Here is a 16,550-nt window from a genome sequence, read left to right as displayed (position 1 = left end):
AGCAATATAGATGGACCTGGAGATTGTCATTCTAAGTGAAGCCAGAAAGAGAAAGAAAAATACCATATGATATCACTCATATGTGGAATCTAAAAAAAAAAACAAGAAAGAAAGAAAGAAAAAAAAGGGGACACTATGAACTCATCTACAAAACAGAAACAGACTCCCAGACATAGTAAACAATTTTATGGTTACCAGGGGAAAGGGGGTGGGAAGGGATAAATTTGGGAGTTTGAGATTTGCAAAGATTAACCACTATATATAAAAATAGATTTAAAAAATTTCTTCTGTATAGCACAGGGAACTATATTTGATATCATATAGTAAACTACAATGAAAAAGAATATAAAAACAAATATATGTGTACACATATGACTGAAACATTATGCTGTACACCAGAAGTTGACACATTGTAACTGACTACATTATAAATCAACTACACTTCAATTTAAAAAGTGATGAAAAAAGATGACATCATTAGAATGGGCTGTAATCCAATATGACTAGTGTCCTTATAAAAAGGGGAAATTTGAACAGAGAGACATGCACACAAGAACACCATGTGAATATAAAAGCAGAGATCAGATAATGCTTTTATTTTACAAGCCAGGAAATGCCAGAGGTTGCCAGTAAACCACCAGAAGCAAGGTGAGAGGCATGGACCAGATTCTCTCTCACTTCCCCAGGAGGAACCAACATTCTTGACACTTTCATCATGGACCTGTGGCTTCTACAACTGTAAGACAATGAATTTCCGATGTTTAAGTCAACCAACTGGTGGTGCTTTGTCACAGCAGCACATATGACCCCATCTCTCATCCCACATCCAGTGGCTAAATCCCATCCAGTCATTCTCCAAAACATCTTCTAAATTCAGCTGCTACTCTGTTTCCACTGCCTCTGTGGGTATGCTGGGTAATTGGGTGACTATGAAAGAAGATACAAAGGAACATAATTGGCCAAATGGAGCCAGGATACGTTGAAGCTGGTGAAAGAGAGAGAGGGTTTAGGATTTTAAGAGGGTGTAGCCATGGTGGGGCTGGCAGGCAGAGGAGGAGGGCGGCGCGCCTTGCTGTCGGTAAGATGAACAACAGCTTAACGGGTTGGAGATGCTAAGACCACAGAGGCTACATCCAATGTGGGGCTGGCTAGAGGCCAGGACCCCCCTGGGTCTGGGGATGTGTGTTGGGGGGTGAGTGAAGGTCTTGGGGAGCACCTCTGTGGCTGGGTCTCCCTCTGCCTGGATGCCCGTGCACATCCCTGAGGCACCAGTTTTGTGAGGCTGTAGAGGGTGCTCCTTTTCCAACTGCCAACCAAACAGGCAGGTTTGCTGACGAGCATTCAGGTTCCAGTCCAAGAGCTGAGCAGGCACTTGTCATTGCCTAGCACTAGCTCCAGCTCTGCCAGGAGACGGGAGGCTTCACAGTAGCTCTTGGGGTCGGATTCTAAACTTTGGGATCAAACAGTGAAGGACCTGGAATAGAACACTCCTTGGACCCCGGCAGGACTCTGAGCAGCTGTGTTTGTCTTTCTTCGTCCCCAGCTTCTCCCCTCGCCTCTTGCCCATCAATTTCTCCTTTTTATTGACTCCCTGCCCTTTCCGCCTCCTGCTGCCCCCAGGTCCTCACTCTTCCCTCACCCCATTCACCCCTGCTACTAGCACCTTCCTCCACTCTTTCCTTCCCTCTCGGCACCCCTTCCTTCCTTCCTCCCCAGTGTCCCCCCTCACTGCCCCCTTTTCCTTCTCCTTACCGCCCCGCCTTCTCCCTCCTTTCCCCCCTCTCCCTACCTCGTCCTCCTCCTCGTCCTTCCACCTTCCTCCTCGTCCTTCCACCTTCCTCCTCACTCCTCTCCTCTCCCTGAGCCCCACCACCTCCCCCCAGCCCCTCCCATCAGTGTTTGCTTTTCTCCCGGATCCGGATGAAGGGGTTGCCCTGCCCGTGCCCTGCCCTGCCCCACTTCTGGCAGCCGGGGTCTCGCTTCATGGCCGAGAGCTCCAGGACTCAGGCCCCAGGGAAGGGGCCCCTGCTCAGCGTCCAGCTCCTGAGAGCCCAGTATGAAGGCTTGAGACGGCAGCAGAGGGCCCAGTCCCACCTGGTGGTGCTCCCAAAAGGTACGACTGGGCACGTGCTGGGAGCAGAAGGGAAGGGGGAAGGGCCTGGCTACCAGCAGGATGGGTGGTGGGGCTGCGGGCAGGGCAGGGCAGGGCCAGGGCTCTGCCGGGCCCTCCCGATGGGGAAGAGCAGGGAGCCCGGTTCAGGGCAGCTCTGCTGGGCTCAGACCCCCTGCCAACTGAGCCAGGGGCCTCAGCACGTGCTGTTTCTTGCTGGACTGGTTTGCCCTGTGAGCCGGGCTTGGCCCCACTGATAGGCCAGATGTGGGAGATGGGAGCTGTGCTTCCTGGCTGGGTCTCAAGGAGGCAAACCAGAGAAACTGGCTCTGGGGAGTGAAGACGTGGCATTCCCCACAGTCTGGGCCCTGGCCAGAGGAGTGCAGGGCTCAGGGACCCAGGAGGCACCCGGTGGCACCCAGGCTTACTGAGGGAACCCCTCACACCTCTGACAGCAGCCAGGAAGGGGCGGTGAGACAGGGGAGCTCCTCCTCCAGGGAGAAGCCAATTCCTTTTGGGAACTCAGATTTATTCCAGGAAGAAGTCATGAGCCAGGGCTCAGAAAGCAAGCGATGGTCAAGTCCCAGCCCTGCATCCTCTAACAGAGAGGGACAAGTCAAGAGAGGTAGGAAGAACCCCTCAAAGGGCAAGGCTGTGCCCTGGGAATTCCTAGCTTATTTATACAGTCTCATTGAGTGGCCCACTTCGCGTGAGGCCAGGCTGGGAGGGGATGCGGGCCAGAGGGATCTCACTGTCTGGGCTGGGAAGTGTGGTGCCCTGGGCTGAAGGCACCCATCTTTCATTTCTTGGGTTCTTGTCAACCAGTGGGATCCCCCTATCCCTGGAGGGCATAAGCTGAAAGCTTCCTAAAGTCCTATCCCCTTCTCAACGGTGTTTATCCATCCAGTCACTCAGCGAACATTCACTTAAACCCCTAGTAACCAGATTTAACACACTTCTGATTCAGACACAGATCCACGGGCTGGGCATGTCCCAAAGCCATCTCAAACTCGGCAGGCCCCCTAGAATCCTTGCCCCAAGCCTCCCCACTGCTGGCCCTTCCTCCTGCATCATCACCACGGTGATGTGATGTGCAAGTGAGTCAGGGCAGATTAAAACAAGGAGGAGAGCTCAGGTCCTGCATCCCCAGGGAAGACTTCTGATTCCCCCAGGTTTGGTCAGGATCGTTCCAGGCATTTCTAGCAGTCCACATTCTTGCTCTAATGGTGAGAAGGAGTGCGCTGTCTGAGGGGGTATTCCTGAACTTGGCCTCACATTCAGGAGAAGAGCCTGAATGTGAGCCCCAGCTCTGTCACTTAACGTGCTCTGTGCAGCTTTGAACAAGTTATGTAAATGACATTGTGACTCAGTTTTCTCATCTGTCAATTGGGAATAACTGTAGTCCCCAAATTATAGGGTTGTGGTAGGAATTAAATAAATTAATATGTATAAAGCTCCTCAGAGCTTTCTGTGCTGATTAGCTGAGGACCACTAGGGCACCACGTCACATGAGTCTGAATTGGAATGACACTTGGAGCACTTGGTCTGCGCATGAGGAATAAGGGGCTTCTCCAGGGAGAAATCAGAGTAAGATCACAGATTATAGGTGAAAATGATGGTGGGGGGCAAAAAAGTAAATTTTGCTGCCTACACTTTAGCAACAGGGTAGATGGTGGTACCGTTGATTGAGATCAGGAATACAGGAGAAAAAGATTTCTGGTAGGGAGAGATGAATTTGTTTTTGAATTTGTTTTTAAGTATGCTGCATCTGAGATAGTTGTCTGTAAAACTGCCAACCAACCTGGATCTCAGGAGAGAAATTTGGGCTGAAGCTCTAGATCTGGGGTCATCCACATATAGGTGGTAGCGGAAGCCATGGGCACTGTGGAGGGTCAGTGTGTATATGGCTAAGAGGCTAGGGTGACAATTAGAGTCCTGGAAAACTCAAATACTCAGGGAAGACAGCAGTCAGAATGGCAGCAGAGGAATATTATTTAGCCTGAAGAAGGAAGGAAATTCTGATGCATGCTCTTGGATGAACATAGGTGAACCTTGAGGACATTATGCCAAGTGAAATAAGGCAGTCACGGGGAGGCGGGTATAGCTCTGTGGTGGAGCACGTGCCTAGCATGCACGAGGTCCTGGTTCAATCCCCAGTACCTCCGTTAAAAAAAAAAGTACATAAAAAATTTTTTTAATGGCTAAGATGGTTACATTTTATGTTGTGTGTGTCTCACAATTAATTTTTCTGAGAAAACGAGGAGGTATTTATGCCAGGAAGCCAAGCAGGGAGAGGGAATTTAGAAAACAGTGGTCCTCTGTGCCCAGCACGGCAGAGAGACCCAGGAAAACAGTGACCATGGAGACTGGCTGTGACTGAAGCTGGATTTTCATGTCTCAAAACACTGGGTTGTATCTGGAAGGGCAGGTATGCTGGGAGCTAATTAGCGGAAGGAAGGCCTCTGGAATTAGCTTTCTCCATCCTGTCTTGGTGTCACAGAATGTATTTAGGTTCCAGAAATGCGGTGACAGGTGTTCTGGATTTCCCAGCACTGGAGTTCAGGGGCTTCCTTCTGATTCCCTCCCACCATGTACTCTGTCACCTGCAGGGCCTCCCGCAGTGACAGATGTCAAAGCACTCAAGGGAGCCTCACTGACATCTCAGAGGGAATTCCAGGCTGGTCACAGACCTACTTTCTATAGGAAAATGCCTCTCAATCATTCCTCCAACTCTCGCTGCCACCAAGAGTTGACAAGAAACTGTCACGTTCCACCAAGTGGTAAAAAGCTGTCCCTGAGAAGGAAGAGAGCCTTGGTCTGCCTTCTCATCCCTAAAGCCAGTTTCGGGGCGGGGGAGCAGCAGATGCTGTAAACATCATATCCCATAGGACAGTGTCTACAGGAGAGAAAGATAAAGGCCAGTCCTCCAAAAGGAGCTGCTTCAAAACAGCTCCTCCCGCCTCTGCCTTGGGTGGCAAACCCCTTATCAGAATCCCGGGACACAAAACCCTGGAAGTGAAGAATTACCTTTTCCACAGGCAGGTGTTGTGAACCCACACATGTGGGTGAACACACGCATGCTGTTGCTCCTTCTCATGCTTTCAGCCTGAAATGCTGGTTCCCCAGCTCTCCCTAGGGTTCACTCCCGCACTGCCGTCAAAGACCAAAGTCTGTTACTAGACCCGATCATGCTTGAATTTTTTTCCATTGCATTGATTACCACCTGAAATTTTATTATCCTAATTTATTTGCTATTCTCTTTCTACTCTGCTAGAACACATCATGAAGGGTTGGATTTTGTCTCAATGTTCACTCCTGTAGACCCAGGACCTAGGATAAATGATGCCTGGTGCATTCTAAGTGCTTAGTAAATATTTGTTGGATGAATGAGTAAGTGTATGTGAACACGCGTGTGTGTGTGTGTGTGTGTGTGAGAGAGAGAGAGACAGCGTGTGTGTGGGTGTAAACATGTGGCTCAGGAGGCAGGTCATGCGTGTGAGCGAGTGGAACCACGTGAGTACCCACCAACGCATGGATACCCACATGCAATGTACTGGGTACCTGGCCCCCCTGATGTTTTGAGCATGACCTGCCTTCAGCTTGAAAGCTCTAAGACCCCCAGAATGGGAGCCACCTCTGTGCCTTCCAGTGGTGACCCTGCTGGTGCCTTCCTTTCTCAGGAGGGAACATGCCCGCGCTTGCGGAGTCCATGATCAATGCTGTTTGGATTAACAAGGAGAGAAGGCCTTCGCTGTCCCTCGAAGAGGTGGGTCCTGAGGCAGAGGGGATGCTGGAGGAGGCTGACCAAGTCTCTCTTCGGGCCCCCGAGTCTCCATGGCACACACAATTAGAGGTGCACTGCTTGGCCCAAACCTTCCACCAGGAAACCAGCCATCAGGTAAAACACAAGGACAAGTTCACAGGATCTGAGCAAAGCCTCCCTCAGGAAGGAGACCCAGGTTTGCTGGAAGAAAATGAGGTGACTCCGCAAGAGACCATGATCCCTGAGGCAGCCCAGCATGGAGGTCAAGTGGGAGACCCCCAAACAAAGGCAGTGGGATCCAGCCTAAACACCGGCGCTCAGTGCCCTCCTTCCATAAAGAACCCACACAGGTCTGGAAAACCAGCTCACTATCCGTTTCCCCAGAGGAAAACCCCCAGGATCTCCCAAGCCGCCCGGAACCTGGGCTTATATGGCCCAGTCTAAAGCTTTCTGCTCAAAGGTCTCAAGCTCGAGGCCCTCTCTGTCCTCATCAAAGGGCCCGGGAGACAGAGGCGCCACTAGGGCCTTAGCTTTGAACAAGGACTGGACCAAGTCAATTGTAGGGACTGTGGGGAATGAACTTCACTGTGGCCATGTGCTCTTGTCCTTCAAAAGGGAAGAGATCTTCTCAGACCAGACTGCTCACAGCTCAGCAGGAAAGAGTGCCATCCGATCAACGCCGCCCCATTCTGCTTGTGTAAGAAGACACTGCTACTGAGTCCTGGAAAGTCCAGTAGGATATCTGCTCACTCCCTAGCACTAGAGAATTTTGAAACATGAAGACGGGGACCCTAGCCAATGCGTGCCTCGCAGTGCCTTGGTGTCAACCGGCGTGGGCAATCTTGCTTTCAGGAACTTCTGAAGACTTCTCACCTGTTTTGGAAAAGATGAGCTCTGAGAACTGTCTTTTTCTGGTTGCTATGCCTGGAGGCCAGCTCACTTAGAAGTTACTCTATTCATTGGTAGTGACCACACCTTTTCAGCATGAGCCTCCCAAAGTATGGTGACCCTGGGTATAAGGGTCGATGCCACCTGCTGTTTGAGGGTCTTTAGGAAGGGTTGGTCACCTCTCCCCTCTCACTGAGACTGCACATTCCAGTCTCATTACAGATTTGTTTCCTTCCCTCCTTCCCTCCACCCTTCCTTTCTTTCTTTCTACTTTTCTATTCATCTGTCTCCCCTCTCTCTCCAAATAAAACACTGCCAATCTTTGAAGATTTATTATAATAGGAGCCTGAGAGAAGAAGACAAAGAAATGTTCCTGCTTGGAAAATATGTGTTCCTCAAAAACTGCTCCCCTTTCAGCCAAATTTAAATCACTCAGCTCCTTCCTGGTATATTTTAAACCAAAGACAAAGTGAAGCAGGTGTTACTTGGGTGACGGGGAAGAAAGCATCTTAGCTAGTTAATGTTTAACTTTAATAATGATACTTAAACACAGCGAAGGTGCCTTCTCCTTGTGCCAGATTCTCTCTCTGTAAAGTTTTATCCACATCTTCCTTTTCTCCTTGCGGTGACCCAGTCTTGCCCATCCACACTGAGAGTTGTTAACTAGGAGTGTCATTACCTGTCAAAAATATGTATGTGCCGTCTCCTTAGGCCACCCTGAAATTCCCTCCAAGTTGGGGATTAATTATGATTCCTTTTGTGAATAACTAATAAGAGCCAGTTGTTAATTTTTTTATAGTCTAATGAAAAACAAGACCATTTTCTGAAAAAACAAAACAAAACTGTGTCCTTTACTTTTGTTTTAAAGAGGATTCCTACAAATAACTCTTCTTTCTACAGTGTATCAATCAGGATAGACTATGTTTTGCTGAGTAACAAATGACCCCCCACATCTCACAATGGAAGTTTTTTTTTTTTTTTTTTTCCATTCATGAAAATTCCACTGTAGATTCGGGCAAACTTCCAGGGCAGCCCTCCTACACATATTACCAACCATCCAGGCTGCTTCATTGTCATGGCACCACCATATCAATACTGGTTTCCCTAATCACTCCAGCAGGAGAGGAAAGTGCCTTAATTGTTATGAACTGGCTCTCAAATCACTTTGCTCACTGCTCACATTATGTTTCATTGTCCAAAGCAAGTACTATGGGCATATCTCCACTTCAAGGGTATGAGGAAGTGCAATTATTCCATGTGCGGGAAGGAGAGAAGGAGTAGAGACATGGATGAGTGGTGCTAATGGCTCACAGGATAGAGAGGAGCCAGGTCATAGCACAGTAAGTAGCTATTAAGGGTTTTACATATGAGACAAAAATGATTTGATTTTCAGTTTAACCAGATGGCTCTGGTTGTCTAAGGAGAATGAGTTGATGGTCATGCTAAGAGGCAATGTCGGGGGGGGGGGGAGGGGAATGGCCAGGGCAAGCTGAGTAGGAAAGATACTATTAGCTCAAGCAAGAGTTGGGTAGAAGTGGGGAAAAAGTAGAAACATTGATATAAGTTTATTTTGGAGAAAGAATCAATAGGATTTACTGCAGGAAAATTACAAGTTCAATTTGAAAGATGCTGAGTTTGAGATGATCAGACACACAAATGAAGACATCCAATAGGCAAGTGGTTAAATGAGACTAGAGTTCTGGGCTAGACATTAAGAATCAAAGTGTTATGAGTATGCAGAGGTACCTAGAATGAGAAAGGATGGGCTCACCGACACAGAGTGTAGAGGGAAGACAGGATCCAGAATGGGTCCTGAAAAGTCTCAGTTTACTTAGTTGAAAAATCACTAGGGACTTTTACAATCCTTCCTTAGAAGAGGTGGGGTAAAGGGAGGAGGAGACAGCGAGGCACATGGAAGAGAGGTGACCAGGAGAGGAGGAGAGCCTGGGGCCCGGAGTCTCAGACCTCAGAGGCAAGAGAAAGGGCGAGACTTTGCACAGGTCACTCACTCCCCTGTGCACACATTTCACAAGTGCCCATTTTCTGGAGTCCACATTCTTCTATCTGGAGCTGCGTTTCCTTGACATGGGTTTAAGAGGCCAGAGTCCAAGAGGCAATACCGGATATGCAAAAGCTTTTCAGCCAAGGACAGGCCAGGTCAGTGTTAGCAAGTGTAAGTCAGAGGCGACTGACAGCCACCAAGGCTGACCTGCTGATAGTGCCTTTGCCCCAGAGGCCTGGATTTCCCCTGGGACCAGGTGTGGGGTGGGACTGAGGATTAAGTGTTCCCTGAGGTAGAGTTTAAAGGGAGAGGGGGCAAGAGGAGGGCTGGTTTGAATCCTGCCCCTCCCTTTCCACAAGGCTGCTTCTGCCAGGAGCATTAGAACAGAACGGTCTGTTTCCCAAGCACACCCATACACTTCTCCCAACCCGCTGGGACAAAGGGCTCAGATTATATCTGGGTTGCCACACCACCTTCCCTGATTTTCTCTTCCCAGCCAGTCATGAGGAGAGCTAACCTTCTCCCTTACTCTCCACAGTGTTAGCAGAAGAAGGTTTTCCTAAAATAGAGAATAACCAGCTCACCTTGCAAATCCTTCATCAGGCGGGTTACCCTAGGGTCACCCAGCCTTCCAGCCCACAATGAGGACTCCCCCACGTGGCTGCCACAGATAAGCTTCCATCTTCCCGGGCTTGGAGGCGAGGCGGGGGCATTTGGGCTCCAGTCTCAGCACTGCCATTGGTAGACGTCACCTGGGCTGAGTTACTTAACTCTCAGAGCCACAGATTCCCCAGTTGTAAAACGGTAGGTGGCGGGGGTGGGGGCGGATAATAGAAGTGGGGGTGAAGTAGGCGAGAGGCTTCTCATTAGCTGTCAATTCTAACCCATCGCCACTAGGGGGCAGGCTCCCCCACCTCAGGCCGGCTCAGCCTGATTCCCTAACTTTTCAGTCACTCCCTGTCATTAAACCTCTTTCATTCCAGTTCTTAAGACTTGAAACGATTTTGAATTATAAAATCTCAGATTCAAGTCACATCTCTACCTCCCTGATTTACATCTTTAATATTAGAGGGAGGGGCGTGGTCGTCTTGCTCACACGCCCCGCCCCCTTCTGTTCGCAGGGCTTTTTGGTGTGAGGGTAGAAAGACACGTGGAACAGACGGCGCTTTCTGTGACTGGCTGTGGTGTGGTTTTGGTCTCTTTTGCCTGGACCTTTTACGCCGACCTGGGTCAGGGTCTGCAGGCTTGGTGTGGACTGGGGATCGTCGGCACAGGCTCCTGCAAGTGAGAGACTATTGCAACAGCTCCCTCAGCCCTAGGAGACTGGTAATGTCTGTTCATGCTGCCAGCCGTCCCTCCACACAGTTGCACTGGAGGTCCACCTCTCTTTGCAGTGCCCCGAGCTCATCTGCCCTCTGCAGACCGAACTTAGTCCTGGGGACAAGGGCAGGGGGTATTTTCTGCGTCTTTGTGTTAGAGCAGGCAGATAGCTAGATATGAGCAGAGAAAGGGGGACACAGACCAAATGGCAGGAATTGGGCAGAAAGGAGGGGCAGAGGCCAAATGCAGGAAACCACACATCATGTAAGCACCAGGGGTCCCTGGGCAGAGAAAGAAAAGCAGGAACCTTTGGGCTGATAAGGGATCACACCTTTTGGGGTGATAAGTGGCCTGGAGAAGAACAAAGAAAGATGAGAAAAGGCAGGAATATCCAGTGTCCGAATGTAACCTTTTGCTCATTATGCCCTCATTTCAATAAAATTAGCCTTGCAGGTCAGAAGTACCCGTCAGGCACCAACGCCATGACACTTCCGATCCAGACTAAATAAGGACAAAAATCCCTCCTCCCTTTGGGAAGGAGGAGTTAGGATGATAATCAGGGAATGCGACCCCAAACCCTTCCCTCCCCAATGAATATTCCGCCCATTCATATTTATACCCTATGTAGCTAACTTGCCAAAGAAACTCAGGGCAGCCACCCACCTGAGCCTGCCCGCTCTCCCCTGAGAGTGTACTATCCATCCTTTAATAAATCCTCACTTTACTTTTTTAACCTCTGCGTCTTGTCTCTGAATTCCTCCTGGGACGGGACAAGAACTTGGAACATCGGTTGCCGGCAACATATGGGTGGTGACCATCCTTTCACCGTATCTTCCTGGCTGTTCTATACTGTCATCTTTCCCACTGAGGTCTCTCTGCATCTCCTGGAGCAAGCCTACTCTGAGCAATCATGCAACTGGGAAATAAAGTGTTGCTCCTCCCCCTTTCCCGCAGATACTACCGTCTTTAAAAAAAAAAAATAAAACCCTCTTTGGCCTTCCTGCCCCTCCCCCTTGTCTTGGAGCAGAACTAGTCAAGCGTTCACTTCCATGGAGGAGAGAAGACGGAATGGCCTTCACACAAATGTGAATGTCCTAAGATCAACAAGGCGGGACACTAGTTCAAGTGCTGAGCACAGATTTTCACCCCTATCCCACTACGGCAGTGAGGAACAGAAAATTTCCATTTGTACAGAGGTGACTGGGTGTTTTAAAGAGAGAATGAAGGTTTGCAGAGGGGGCGAGTACGGGCTCCGACGTCAGGGGAGTGAAATATTACAGAGAGAAGGAAGGGTTTGCTAGCGGGCACTTACCAAACTTAGGTTCCTACCATCCCACAGAGGCGAGGAGACAGGGACCTACCTTCCTTCAGGTGTTGGCTAGCACGAAATAGTAAATTCTTCTGGCATCGTTGCAATTTCTCAGGCAGGCTCTCTAAGCGGGGCTGGGGCCCTCCTGGGGTTGTGGGCTTGGCCTGTCAGAAACTACGTTCAGGTTGGCTCAGGTCTTCAGGCCAAGGCTGAGGGCTAATCAGATGAGCAGAGGACTCAGAGGAGCCTGGCTAGAGTTCAGGCCAGGTCAGTCCCCAGAGGCAGCCTCCTGGCAGCCTCCTGTCACTCTGGGAAAGGAGTCCTGCCCATCCCGTCAAACTGGTTTCTCTCCCAGCCGGCACCGCACTGGGGCTGCACTTCTCAAATCTTCTCAGGCATCAGAATCACCTGGAGGGCTCATTAAATCCCAGATGGCTGATCCCAGTCCCATCAGTTTCCCACCAGGCAGTTGTGAAGGGGCAGGGCAAGAATTTGCATTTCTAACAGGTTCCCAGGTGATACTGATGGTGCCGGTCTGGGGACCACACCTATAGGACCACTGCTCCTGGGACTGTGGCTGACCCACAAAGCTGATGATTCTTCAAATGTGGGGGGGCCTTTGTGCCTTCTGTTTGCTGTGGATTATACACAGCCTTTGGGGGACAAGGGGGAAGTGTCCGTGGGTGCCACAACTCTCCCGTGGTAGTGGCTACTCCATAGTGTACCCCCCACCCCATCCCACCTCCTGGCTGTGCTAGGCTAAGGGGGGCTATGGACAGAGACAGGAGACTGTCACCACTCTCACTGTGTCCCAGCTGAGTGAGAGGACCCTGTTTCTGCTTTTTAGTAGGAAATTAATCCTGCAGTACACCTGCAGTCAGAAAGGAGAATTTCCTTCCAGAAAATGAGCTATTGATTGGGTGCAAAGAAATCCCCAAATCTCCAGCCATTTTCCAAGTCCAGAACTTTCCAGGCATCCGGGCTGCAGGTGTCCTCACAGCGGTGTTCGAATACCGCATCCTGCCCTGGTTCCCTCCTGGCCCTCTCCTTAAGCGTTCAGGCTCCTCCAAAGGTGCCTCGAGCCCTCTCACTGCATCAGCAGACACCAACTTAAGCCACTGGCTAGGAAAACGGCTTCTTCCAAAGTTCCCTGCCTTCCCAGAAAATAGGGTTTTGTTAGTGTCTCCGTATGTGTGTGGAGGGGGCTCCGCCGCCACAGCAGATGGAGTGGGTCAGTGGGGATGCTGGAGAAAAGGGCTCTAAGAGTCAGGTTCCTTCCCTCCTTAGGGGAACTAGAGTCAAGTTCTCCTCTGAAAGTCATAGCCATCCGTCACATGTCCCACTGGCTGTGGAAGAACCAATGCCCCACAGAGGCACTGGTTATGTCCAGTCTCTTTTTTGATCATATATATTATTTTGGAAAAAAAAATTTTTTTGGCTTTGTTCTCTTGGGTTTTGAGAGAGGCATCTGGAAATTCTTTTCACTTCTGGAAAAGTTAGAAATATTCTTTGGGGAGTCCCTCCAGGCTCAGGTCTCTCCTGAGGGGAATCCTTCTTCTTTGGGGTGACTGTCGTGTTTGTTTAAGATCTCTGCATCCCAAGTTGTGATGCAAGTGGTACCCCGGATTGAAGGCCAGTCGTTCCAACACGGGTCTATAACTTGCTTCCAGGTGGCACAGCGAGCAGATTGCAAAAGGAGAATCAAACTCAGGCAGCCACACTCTAGAGTCACTCTCTATAAACTCTTAACTACTGTTAAATTAATTAAACAAGGAGGCCGTCAGACTGGCGTGGCTCTCGCGTGGTGGTGGCCCATGGCAGCAAACCGAAATCCACGCCCATAAATGCCTCAAGTTTACGAAATCGAAAGCTAAGGTCAACGAATCACGAGCGGCCATCTAGGCTTTATGCGCTAGACCATCAATTTCCGACCTGGCTTCCCAGTCTTCTCTATTAAAAGTCTCTCCCCAGCTCCTGTCCATTTCCTAAAAGGTTCCTAACCATTTCCGGTTTGGTGCCCCTCGATTGGAATTGAATTTTGCTCAAATAACTCTCTTCGTTTATCTTTTGACACTATGATACTTAAACCACCTCCCCCCGGCTCCTCGCCTTCCTTATGTCTATGGCTTCATAGCTGGGACGTCGCCTTCGAGGACTGGTGATGAAACTGATGCTTCCATCTGTTTGAGAAGCGTTTGACATTTTCTAAACACTGCTTTCTAAAACTAACCTCTCCCCAGCCTTTGAGGCATTGGCCTTCCCAACTCTGTGTAAACATCCCTTTAGGTCACTTCCTTATTGTTGAGAAAGACCCAGTTCATCTACTTGCAACATTTTTCATCTGCACATAAATTCCTGAAGTTTACTTAACCAGTTGCAATGTGTTTTTCCTAAAGCGAATGAACAACACGCTTCCTACAGTGTTCAAAGGACCTAACTTTTCATTTTCATCTTATTTCTTGGATTTGTGGCAATTACATTATGTTTTCCCCTCAACTTCCATCCAGAAAGAGAACACACCCACTATGTATCATTAACCCCTTCACCTCCCCTTTGTCCAGTCATTGATGAATCTACCCCCTGAGTTCCCAAGTCCAGGATGATAACCAAGTGCTCGCTTTGGCAGGACATACACTAAGAACAGAATAACAACCAAGACTTGGCAGCATGTCAATCCCTCTGCCCTGGCTGAGACATAGAGGAAAAGGCTGGTGGTGGCCCAACTGCGTCTTCTGCCAACCCAAACTCCGAGTGTTTTTAAGGTGGGCTTGAGCCAGCCCTCAAAATCACCACCAGGTCCAGATCCAGGTTAGCAAAATCTCCCAGGGCAGGAGCTGCTCCCCTTCCCGAGAAATGGAGGCGCTCTTGTGGCTGGAGTGTCCTGGATGTCAACCAAAAATAATAATAATAATGCAGGAGACTGCAAATAAGAAAAAGAATTTATTTGGGGTCTTAAGAATTGCAATTTGGGAGACATCAATTGGCGTAATCCTCAAGGAGTGTTCTGAGGTCGAGAAAATCAGGAGCTTACAGAGACAAAAAGCCACGAGATTGTGCAAAACTGCCTGGTGAGAACTGCGATTGACTTTGACGTGAGACCGGAAGCATTTGTCCTTAAAGAATCTCCAGCTGTTTTAGGGTTGGGGTCCTGTAGGTAAATAGGCCGCCAGAGGCGTTTGAGGGCAAAGTTCTGACCTGTTTTCTGAGTCTCTGGCAAGTGTTCTGGATGACTTCATCAGCTCAAAGGTCAGATTCCATCCAGGCTGAGGCGTGCAAAGGTCACACTCCCCTAGTGGTCTCCCAGCTCCATTTTGGAGAGCTCTGTTAGCAATGCTGACCCCATTTTGACTTTCCATCCACGTGAGAGAGTCCGTCCCTGCTCCTGCCCCAGCCACGGACTCTTGCCCCGCCAGTCTCAGACTCCGCTTGCCAGACTGTCCCCCAAGACCAGAGCCTTTTTCTCCTCTTATGCTGCTGTTCCCGCGACACGCGTGGCTACACTCACAACCTGAGGCCTGGGACAAATTGCCCCCCAGATCCGAGCCTCCTCTCTGCTGACCACAGCTACAGGCTGGCAAGATCCTAGGGAAGACCCCTGACCCGCCACCCGCCACCCGCCACCACCAGCCTCCAAAGGGCGTGTGTGCCAAAGAGACTCAAAACTAGTGCCAAACCCTGGTGAGGTGGCCCCCCCAGGGCCTGCCAGCCACCCGGGCCTGAGGCTCACAACACGGTCGGCCCTGTGCCTTGAGACAGTGCTTCCTACCCCTGACTGCACACGAGAATCATCAGGAAGCTTAGAGAACATTCCATTAAATTCCAGTCTCCGGAGGAGGGCCTGGGCGTTGGTGCCCTCTGTTTGGCTTTTCCATCAAGGCATGAAATATGCAAAGTGTGGGAAGTGCGCTAATCTTGTATTAGTTCAAAGATTTATTTTTACATATATATCCGCTTATTTTCACAGATATAAATAGATACACACACTTGTGTAACACAGACCAAGACAAACGTTTCCAGAAAGTTTCTTTGAGCCTCTTCCCAGTCATCAACCACGATTTATTTTTTCGTTGCCCGTTTCTTTTTTTTTTTTTTTGGCCACTGTGAATAAAACTAGCATCATTATTTTTACAGGTCCTTTGGTGGACGTTTGTTCATTTGTTTTTTATTTCTTTGTTAAATTCCTGCTCCCCTCCATTTTTTTTTTTTTTGCATTTGCCTGGCCTTGAGCATGAAATGGAAGGAAAGCATTACCACTCCCAGGTGTGTGCCCAAAATAATTGAAAACAAGCTCAAATAAGTACTTGCACATGCACGTTCAGAGAAGCACTACTCACAAAAGCCAAAGGCTGGACATAGTGCCGATGGCTGTGACGGATGGATGGATGGATGAACGAAATGAGGTCTAACCATACAATGCACGATTATTCAGCCTTGAAAAGGCAAGAAATGCAGGACCACGCCACAACGTGGATGAACTTGGAAAATATGATGCTAAGTGAAAGAAGTCAGTCATAAAAGGTCACCTATTGTGTGATTCCACGTGTAGGAAATGTCAAGGGCTGGCCAATCCATGGATCAGCGGCTGCCAGGGCTGGGGGAGAGGCACGGGGAGTGACTGTTCCATGATTATGAAGGTGATGTTTCTGTTTGGGATGATGAACATGTTTCAGAACTAGCTAGAGGGGGTGGTCGTATATTATTGTGAACGTACTAAGTGTACTGACTTGTTCACTTGAAAGTGGTCAGTTTCATGTTATGTGAATTTCATCTCAATCACTTATTTCTTCAAACTTCCGTCTGCTTGGCCAGCAAACCCTCTGACTGCATCCTCTGTCTCATCCGCATGGTTCTGTCCCGGGCACTCAGCCCTTTTCACCGCTGCGTCCCTCTTACGTCTCTGCAGGTGGTTGAGTGCCTGTGGGACACCCAGCCCTGCTCACTCACCCGACACCTAGGACTCATTCTCTTTTATTTTTTTCGCTGTACTAGTCTTTAATGAAAGCTGTCCGCAGGATTACTTTATCCCTGCATCTTCTCAATCGTTTGCCCTTTTGCCCTTTTCCTCCCCCATCTGTGAGATTTGGCTTCTTTGTCCCATTTTAGTCTCGTGATGAGCGCCTTGCTGGGGTGGACAGTGGGTGGGTGGGCAGTCATGCCA

The 16,550-nt window shown here is 49.4% G+C and overlaps 1 protein-coding gene and 1 long non-coding RNA gene across 3 annotated transcripts; one reads left to right on the top strand and one right to left on the bottom strand.

Moving 5' to 3' along the window:
• Positions 1–171: 171 nt before the first annotated feature.
• On the bottom strand, positions 172–1,860 carry LOC141577478 (uncharacterized). The gene is made up of 2 exons (XR_012506499.1): positions 1,790–1,860; positions 172–736 (listed from the first exon to the last, which is right to left on the bottom strand). It is a non-coding gene; the product is annotated as an uncharacterized LOC141577478 (long non-coding RNA).
• Positions 1,339–10,816, top strand: C4H9orf152 (chromosome 4 C9orf152 homolog). Of its 2 annotated transcripts, XM_045506744.2 has the most exons (3): positions 1,339–2,113; positions 2,637–2,735; positions 5,791–10,816. In XM_045506744.2, the coding sequence occupies exons 1-3, from the start codon at positions 1,921–1,923 to the stop codon at positions 6,315–6,317; spliced, it is 819 nt and encodes a 272-aa protein (XP_045362700.1). In that variant the 5' UTR covers positions 1,339–1,920; the 3' UTR covers positions 6,318–10,816. The 2 variants fall into 2 exon arrangements, with proteins under 2 accessions (XP_045362700.1, XP_010968394.1); XM_010970092.3 differs by lacking the exon at positions 2,637–2,735 and having other exon boundaries at positions 1,343–2,113.
• Positions 10,817–16,550: the final 5,734 nt, after the last annotated feature.

The sequence above is a fragment of the Camelus bactrianus genome, chromosome 4 (genome assembly GCF_048773025.1).
Source record: "Camelus bactrianus isolate YW-2024 breed Bactrian camel chromosome 4, ASM4877302v1, whole genome shotgun sequence".
Taxonomy (NCBI): Eukaryota; Metazoa; Chordata; class Mammalia; order Artiodactyla; family Camelidae; genus Camelus; species Camelus bactrianus.
Note: the sequence above shows the minus strand (reverse complement) of the source record. Positions and strands in the feature narration are given on the sequence as shown.